Genomic DNA, 9,095 nt, shown 5'->3' on the forward strand with positions numbered 1-9,095 from the left:
GAATCAAAGATCCCCTAACTCTCCTTCTTATGTCATCCTCTGGTGTCATGACCACTCCTGAAGCCTTTACCTCTCTCCTCCACACCAGACAAAACCTCCTCTTAATTGGCCACATCTTTAAGGAAACTGGCATTAAGATCCCTAGGCAACAGGCTTGGAGATTCCACCACACCCAGGAGTCATCCTTCGGAATCCCAATGAACTCAGCTAGAACCAATTGTCATCTACGACCCAAAATAGTTAGCAGCACTGGTGTATAAACCAGGCTCTGGAAGAAATGGTAGCGTTCCTTACAATAAGGTGTTTATATTTTTTGTATGCTTACAACATTACCTTTATTATGTGTAACATCAAAGTGATTATAGCAATTACATCTAACAGAATTAATTACATCATTCCAGGATACATAATGCATTAGAGGTAAGCCAAAGAAAGAAAACATCTTGATTGTAGTAACTATTGTTGGTTAGGTTTTCTCCAGCAGCAATGCCAAACCAGTGGCAGCTTGCAGGGTCCTGGAAGCTGAGAGGTTTTGGAGGAGATCAGGCTATTTTCTTAAAATGAACTGATGCTTTTGCTTAATAATATGTTGGCACTAGGTGAAATATAAAATCGATTTAATGTATTTTAAGTGTAAATCTTTAAAAGGTGCTGGTTCATTCACCCAACCAATGTTACTACATAAAGAAAAAAGCACATGGGTGAAAGACTTACAAGTCTTTACGTATGCAAAATAAATGCACTCAAGGCTTCATTAATATTAATTTAAATTCAAAACCCATTTACATTAAATTGTTCATTAAAAATTGCCTATTTTATGCAACATGCATTTCTCAAAGAACTCAGAGGAAACTGAATACATAGGGCTAAATTTAATGATGGGGACAGAATATCAAAAGTAAATGAGTTTGAGTCATCGCACGTAGAGCCCTTTACTCTCCATTAAGGAAGGGGCTCAAGTTTGGGAAATGAGGGAGTATTTGAAGTATTTTGTTTTCTATACCTTAGACTTATGGAAAAGACATCCTCCTGGTTTATCACAGACAAGGAAGAAGTGAGTGAGTCTGTGTGTGTGTGTGTGTGTGTGTGTGAGAGAGAGAGAGAGAGAGGGGGGGGGGAGGGAGAGACTGTGGGATAGAGCCCAGCCAATCTTGCCTGCTTTGAGCCTCAGTTTCCAACTGGACTTCAAAGCACAGAGTGTTAAGCTTACATTTTTAAGAACGCACCCTAGTAAGCATTAGTATCTAGATAGCAAACTGATAGTTTCCCTCTGCTCTATCTTCTGTCCTCTGCCAATCTTTATTGTCATAGTCAGGAGACCAAGAAGTATGACAAGGAGTGGGTGAGTTCCTTGTTTGGCCCCCTCCCTCCTCAAGACAATCTGAACTTCCCCTGCTTCCCCAACAGCCGTTCTGGATAAAGAAAGCACAGATATAATTAATAACATATGTCCTGACAGTATGGATTACTAATTTATCATTAAGCCCAAATAAATTTAAATTATGTTCCAAGAACCACACCTTTGAATATCTGAGAGAAAAGCGTGGATGGTGATAAAGTTCAAGCTATACAACTTCTAGCGAAATGCCCTTTTGAACCCTCAGTACATCTCATGGGCTACTTAGGTAGGAACAGTGGGAAAATTGACAGAATTGAAACTAATTAAACTCAAAGAATATAAATGCTGATCAAACTAAGTGTATTGTGCTAGAAAATGTCTTTTTTAAAATGGGGCTTATAAAATATTCAATATTTGGTCAAGGACACTATGTAATTCTTCCCATAATGATTCCTAAATCTAGACTCTGTCAGTCATTCAGGCAAGTAGCCTCAAGCTGGCCACGGTCTGCTACTGTCTTCTCAAAGATTATTTCCAAGAATGCACCTCCTTACTCTATCCACAAACAGCAACCTGAATTTTTAAGTCCACATTGAACGTAAATTTTGACACATGCTGAGAAAAATTAAGGAAAGCTCCAAAGTTCATCCATTTCTTACAATGCAGGTTAAAAAAAAATCCAGAAAGAGAGGAATAAAAATATATTCATAGTCATTGTTTAGTGGGATTTAAAAATTAATTGAATGACTAACTGCAAATACTGGAAACTAGAATTAATCTGTCTGGATTTAAAAAAAAAAAAAAAAGGCTTACAGACATTTAAATGCATGTATCAGGACACTTTATCAACCTAACATAAAATTGTCATCTTATCTTATTATATGACTATTTTATGCATGTGTCAAAGAATTTAAAAATGACTGCCTGTCTATTGAGTCTAATTACAAGTGCACATTTTCTGCCTGGATGTTCAAGCCTACACCATTGTTACCAAATAAAATATATTGTATTCACCTTTCATTTTTACCTTCAGACACAGAAACCGCCATTTAGAACATAAGCAAAGCATGAGCATACAGGGAGAGAATCTCACAAGGTCCCTCCCTGGTTTGGCCTGGCCTCTCTGCACTCTGCACTGGGGATGTGGGTAAGGGCAGAGGGCTGTTTCCAGGACCAGCAGCTTCAGCGGGCCGGATACTAGCACAGAACGGTAGACACAAACCACCCCACACTTTATTTTTTTTTTAACTACAGGGCCGAAGATATGCATGGTTTGTTCAGTGGGTCTGCAGGGAACCCTTACAAGGCTGCACCTGGAGGAGGCTGTGACATCAGGACCATGGGACACTTGCCAGTTCCTTGTTCGTCCTCATGTCTGTGTATTGCAGCCTAGCCAGACCTCACTCTGCTGCCCACACATAAAACAGAAAGCACCCAAGAGCAAGAGCTAGTCCACACGCTTAGCAAGACCCTTCGCCTTGCAGAAGTGTCGGGCTGGACTGAGACACAGGTGTGCATCCTACAAGCTCACCTGGGCTCCACAGCATCTGCCCAGGCCCTGAACACGGTCACTCTCCATTCTTCTCTAACCCACCTTTAATAAAAGAGAGGAAACTCGGAGTTCCAAGGTAGTCTGCAGAATAACTGTTGATCTGGCAGCTACTGACACCCTCACTCCCATTTAGAAGCATGCTCAAGGCAAATCCAAGAACAAAATGACAACAACCTCTGCTCACAATCAAGGGTTTCCCTGGAGTGTACTGAAGCCCTCCCTGACAGTTGTCAGGTCACCGAGTGGGGACGCAAAATCTGAATTGTGGAAGGTTCTCTTTTCCAGGTAGAGGCCCACAGGAAGATTCCTTGAATTGTGTTGTTCTTTCATTGATTTGATTTTCTCTTTTCTTTCTTTCTTTTTTATTTTTATTTTTTTTTTCTTTTATGTTTATAGCACCCTTGGTTTCAAAAGAAATGGGGAGGAGAAAAACAAAACAAAAACAAAAACAAAACCATAAGCCAGCCAAAGCCAGTTCCGTGCCACCCTACCCTAGAGAGATTGCCTGTCCAAAGAAAAACTATGTGACAGGTCTGAGAGGAAATAAATGCACAAGGCAGATTGGGCATGCTGTCCGGAGTGTTTGAGGCTTCCTAGAGAAAAAGCAAAGCTGCCCCAGGTAGGAAGAGGCTTGATGAAGTTGTCACAGGCATACCACCAGGTGAGCCACCTCTGAGGTGGGCCACTTCTCAGGCATGCGCATGTCCACTGGCTACGGCAAAGGCCTTCGGCCTCTTCCAGGGAAGCCCACAGAGTTCAATGACACCAGCTGATCCTAGTCCCTTTTACCAAAGTCAGGAGACCTGAAGACTGACCCTCACAATGCTACCCACCTAAGAACTCCACAGGAGAATACTCCTTTGCAGGAAAAAAAGGAAGAAAAGAATATGAAAGTCGCTGATGAGTTGTTGCTCACTGAAGATTTTTTTTTTTTTTAAGCCGAACGGTGATCTCCTGTGATATTTCTTCCAAAAACGTTCATACGTAGCTAAAATATAACATACTGTTAAGATTACTCTAATTCAGCACTGCTATTTTCTGAAAATACTTGTTTAAAAAACAAACACTATGACCTGGGTGGGGGGGTCCTATTTTAAGCAAGGAATAATGGTTATTTTGCCGAAAGAACACTGGCCATTCCTAACCCAGCTCCAATGGGCAACAGCAATCTCCCAGTACAAATGTCAGATCCTTTCATAGTATATGCTTCCACGATGGAAACTCCTGCCCAGATTTCTGTCCAGCAGGTGAAGAAACTCCTCTTTCTTTCCCATTCTCCCTCTCTGCAAAAAGACTCCAAATCATGCATAATTTCTATCTCCAAAATCTAAATTGCAGAAACCCGTCTTTTCAGGGATTCTTGGAGCCTGCTCGGCCTTTCAGAGAGCTCTGTTACATTTGGCCTAGATTGAAAGCCTGCGTGCACCTGTGTGCTTCGTGCAAGCCCTCCCCAGCTCTGGGCCCTTTGTGGTTGTTATTCTACCCCAGACCATTAAAAGGGCCCTAATTCCTATGACATGATTATCCAGGTACCAAAGCCCATTTGTCACCTGCAGCAGAAAATTGAGTTAATGCACAACTAAAGGCAGCCAGGACTGTGTAATATCAACTTGATTACATCAAACTAGCTGCAAACCTAATTCTGCTGCATGACACTGCGTCAAGCTTGTCATCTCCAATCATTAAAGCTGTCAGGAATCCATCAGGTTTACAGCTAATTAGGTGAACACTAATGAAGCTGGCAAAACAACTTTTCTTTTTTTATGGCTGAGCGGACCTTTCAGTTTGGGGGGGGGGGTGTGGATTCTCGAGTATTCTCAAGGTTGCTGTGGACAGGATTTCCAGTCACCAATCAGCAGACATCTTTCCTTTTCCCACTGTCTCTCTATCAGGACAAAGCAATCAATTTGTCATCACTCCCAGTATGTCCCAAAAGCAGCTGCGGGAACTAAAAAAGGAGGGAAAGCAGAGAAGTTCCTAGTCCATCCATGCAAACAAGCAAACAAAACAAACCAGCACCTCAACCTCACACAGCTCACTTACTGGCCTGGATGTACTTATAAGTGGCCTAAATGTGGAAGGGTTTTCTGTGGCGCTCTCCAGTCATTCTGCACCCCCTCCTCCACACGTCCATTAGGCAGAGGCATTCTGATAAAGTAAATCCAAAACCAGGCTATGAGAAAGAATGAAAGCACTCATTCTGCCAACTTCTGATTGACCATTAAGCTATTGATGAATGTGCCTGTCAGGAGAGAGACAATTAAATCAAATATGAAACAAAGTCGTTTTGACGGGTCATTTTGATAGAGCAAAGCCATTCTTCCATCTCCCATTAGTCCTGCAGTCAGGTTTTTATATAATGAATTTTCCTTAACTGACCTGAGATTTCCTGGCTGGCTTAAAAGTGCAAAAAGGTTAGTGGACAGGTTGTTTTTCAAATAATAATAAATAAATAAATAAATAAATAAATAAAAAATCAAACTAACAGTACATTTGAGAAACTTATCATATGGGTAGGGTAGGATAGTAAAGACAAACTACAGAGTTCAAAACCAAATGTAAAGATGCAACCACATATGTTTCATTGGATGGAGGCACAGATACCTTAAAAAATGTGTCCCCGAAAAGGAAAGAAAAAAAAAATCGCAGACTGGAAGAAACCCAAGACATTCCTACTACCCAACTTTGTAAAGGATGCCTCCAAAGTTTTCGAGTTTATTTTGGGTAGATAAGCTCACTGCTAAAGCCTGGAATTTAAAGGAGGAGGTGGGATGAGCAGGCTGCATCAGTGAGGAGGTGAGCTCTCTGTTGGGATCTTCAAACTTTCTAAATTTGGGTAACACTGAGTACAGGGGGAAACACACATTCATTCTATGCACCAAACCGAGTTTAATCCCCCCCCTACGGTTTCTTCACAACACTGACAGGCCAGTATACTTCGGGGAGAAGTATCTTAAGGTTCCTTCTCTGTGGCCCTGGTGAGGACTGAAGGCCAGAGTGCAGCTGAGTTGGAAGCCACTCTGATGGATAGTCATCACCAGCAGCAGCAGCTAGGGTACCACCATCACCAAGCTGGATATCACCAGCGTGCAAGCCTTGCCTCCGTGACCCTTCTCTGAGCCCTCCCCTCTTCTATCAAAAGAGAAGTGAAAGGAAAGAAGATTAAAGAAAAGGACTCCTAAGTTACCCTCCCCTTCAGGCAGCAACTGAGCCTTTGCACGTCTGAGTGTTATTCATATCAAAATACACCACGTCCATATGTGGTCCTCTCTCGGCAAGCCGCCCCAAATCCCTGAAGTTGCACTGACAGGGCCCTCCTGACGTCACGGAGCTTGGCCTCACTATTGCAAGTGATTTATTGATGTTTATTGGGAATGAATAGATCAAAGGCACAGGCATGACGGGCGATCAATCAGTCATCAAATCAAGGGTGGCAACCGGCCAGAAACCCTTCTTCCAGCCAACGTGCCCCCAACCGACATTATTGCAAAATAATGTTATGTGTGTGGGTTTTGTTTTGTTTTAAATGATTCTCTTTTCCAGGAAAAAAAAAATCAGTTCAGTCCTAACAGGAGTTGACGTTCCTGGCGGAAAAAAAGAGGGGGGGAGAGGGTATTCAGATATGTCCCAAACTAAGTGCTAGAAGAGGGTAGAGAACAGCAGCGGAAAGAGAGGGAGGGGTAAGAAGACATTCAGGAGTGGAGGAAATGTCAGCATCCAACACTGACCTGACAGTCATCTGACAATACCCAGACCCTGTGCGCTCTGGTTTCCACCGCTGTACCCGGTTTGGGCCCAATAAATGAAGAATCAATCGAATTAGCAGTAAGGTGACCGGAGGGATCGGCTAGCTCACTCGCTCGCTTGCTCTTATTCAAGTAGGCACCGGGTAGTACCCAGGACAACACGGAAGATGTCCCAGAGAACTCAGGTGACCCCGCCCGCCCCCCACCGAAAGACACGGGTTGGAGAGCGCCTTCCCCGCTGCAGCCAGAGCGGCGGAGGCGGGGACCTAACCCGGCTCGGTCGTCCCCGGGAGGGTGTGCAAGCGGGTCGAGCGGAGAGCGGAGCGGGGCAACCGGGGGGCGCGCGAACCCAGGCAGGAAAGCCGCGAGCCAACCGGGCTCCCGGAGTTACTCTGCGCCCGCAGACAGAGGGAGAGAAAGAGGCGAGGAGTGCAGCGAGCAGCGCGGGGGCCGGCAGCCCGGAGGCGCGGCGCGAGCAGAGGAAGAGGAGGAGGACTGGAGGAGGAAGGGGAAGCCTTGCTCGTACCTGCTGCGCGCCGGGGCGCCTGCTGCTTCCTCCTCGGCATGATGCTTCTCCCGCGACTGCCGCCGCCGCCGCTGCCGGGCTGAGCCGAGGGAGGGAGGGGCGGCGGGGGGGGCGAGGCGGGCCTGCTCGCAGCCTCCCCCCCGGAGAGCGGCCGCCCGCAGGATGCTGCTGCGCCCCGGCTCTCCGCGTCCCCCCCTCGCTGCGCTCCGCCGCGATCCCCGAACGTGCGGAGGGAAGGAGGGCGGGCGAGGGAGGCGCGGGGAAGGAGGAGCGCGGGGGGAGGAGGAGGAGGCAGAGGAGGAGGAGGAGGACCACGCTGCCGGCGGAATGGGAAGTTTGACAAATCGCTCCAGAGGCCCAAGGAGGAGGGGGCGGGGAGGAGCGGTCGCCCTGCCCCCCCCCGCCCCGTCCCTAGACGAGGTGCGCGGGGTTCGGGGCCGGGGGGCGGGGAGAGAGGGAGAAGAAGGCGGGCAGAGGGATGAGAGGAGGAGCCCGGGAGCGACCCCGGCCGGTCCTGCCCCGCTTCCCGCCCCCGGGCAGAGAGGTCAAGGCATCCGGGGGTGGAGGAGTCGGGGGGGTCCGGGGGGGGTGCAGCCGCCGCCGCGGCCCGGGGCTCAGCGGTCCAGTCTTCTGCCCACGGCGCGGCTGGAGCGGCGGCGTCGGCAACAGGCAAGCTTAAAGGAAAAGGAGATGATCGTGTCACTCGCCTGCCCGCGGGGGCGCCCCCAGCCCCGGCCCCGATGCCTGCCTAGGACCCCCGCCCAAGTCTAGGCACCCAGACCCGGCCCTCTGCCTCCGCCCCGTGCGCTCACGCAGGGGCGCGGGTCCCGCCCAGCCGAGCCCGTCCCGGGGAGCCCGCAGCCCCCGCCCATCCCTCCTTCCCCACCCGGGCTCATCCCGGGGCCGCTCCCGGCTGCCCCTCCCGGCCCTCACTCCTCTCCACCCGCCGCGTGCAAAGCCTGAGAGCGCTCCCCAGCTCGGGATGGTACCCCTACAAAGATCCCAGGGCCCCGGGGCACACGAGAGCGAAGAGGCACGGGATACCGTGGGTGTGGGCCCCGGGGCTCTTCTCCTGGGACCCACCGTGGCTGCCTCCCTCTGTTTTTTTCCCCCTAGGCAAACTTTCCCAGGCGTGTTTCGGGGGTTAGCGTGGGAGGGGGCACCTCCAAGTTTCCTTTACTGACTTTGGGACGATCACTGTCTCAGCACCCCGCGTCTTGCCCCCTTGGCGCTACTGGCCGCGCCCCCCACCCATGGCGATGGCGGGTTCCTAGGCGGGACGGGGGCGGCAGAAGAAACTCCGGCTCCCCTGCCCATCCCCCGCCCGGGTGCGCCCTGGACAGGGGGCCACTCTAGCCGCGCACGGTTTAGGGGCAGTTCTGGACGAAGGAGATTGATTATTGATTGGGTGATTGGGGTTGCAGAGGCTCCAGGCGGACCCGGCCTATGCGCCCAGGGAAGGAGGCAGCTGGCAATGTTGCGTTGGCGACAGGGCGACGAGGGCTCACTTACTCTGGTAGTGAGGGCGCCGGTGGGCTGGAATTCACGCTGGCGACCCTCGGGCGGCGGCGGTGGAGCGGCAACCAGAGCCGGAGCGGCGCGGGCGGCGGCGCATCGATGCGCTGCGGGCTCGATTGCGTCTCCCTGGGCCAGCTCTTAGGCCGAGAATGGGGCGGCCGCGGCGCAGCGGGCTCCGGGCGCTGCTGGGCGGTGATGGCTAGGGTGGCCTCTGGGCCCCCAGCTCCCCGGAGCTGCTCTGTGTCTGGGCGCGCCGGCTGGAGCCCTGGCACCCATGCGGACCCCTAGGCCCACAGTCTACCCGAGGGCCGGTGCCCTGCGCCCCAGGACTAGCCGCCTGAGCGCACTGGAAGCTGCAACCCTGGCCTTCCTTGCTTGCTTCTTCTCCCCCCCCCCAACCTATTTTAAACTTAT

At 50.0% G+C, this 9,095-nt stretch overlaps 1 protein-coding gene across 1 annotated transcript in view; it reads right to left on the reverse strand.

Moving 5' to 3' along the window:
• The window catches only part of Tshz3 (teashirt zinc finger homeobox 3), a 72,614-nt gene extending 65,163 nt beyond the window's left edge, over window positions 1-7,451 (reverse strand). The window contains exon 1 of the mRNA XM_051206988.1: window positions 7,164-7,451. Coding sequence (XP_051062945.1) covers window positions 7,164-7,203 — 40 coding nt within the window. The 5' untranslated portion in view covers window positions 7,204-7,451. The remainder of the gene's footprint in view (window positions 1-7,163) is intronic.
• Window positions 7,452-9,095: the final 1,644 nt, after the last annotated feature.

The sequence above is a fragment of the Phodopus roborovskii genome, unplaced genomic scaffold (genome assembly GCF_943737965.1).
Source record: "Phodopus roborovskii unplaced genomic scaffold, PHOROB, whole genome shotgun sequence".
NCBI lineage: Eukaryota > Metazoa > Chordata > Mammalia > Rodentia > Cricetidae > Phodopus > Phodopus roborovskii.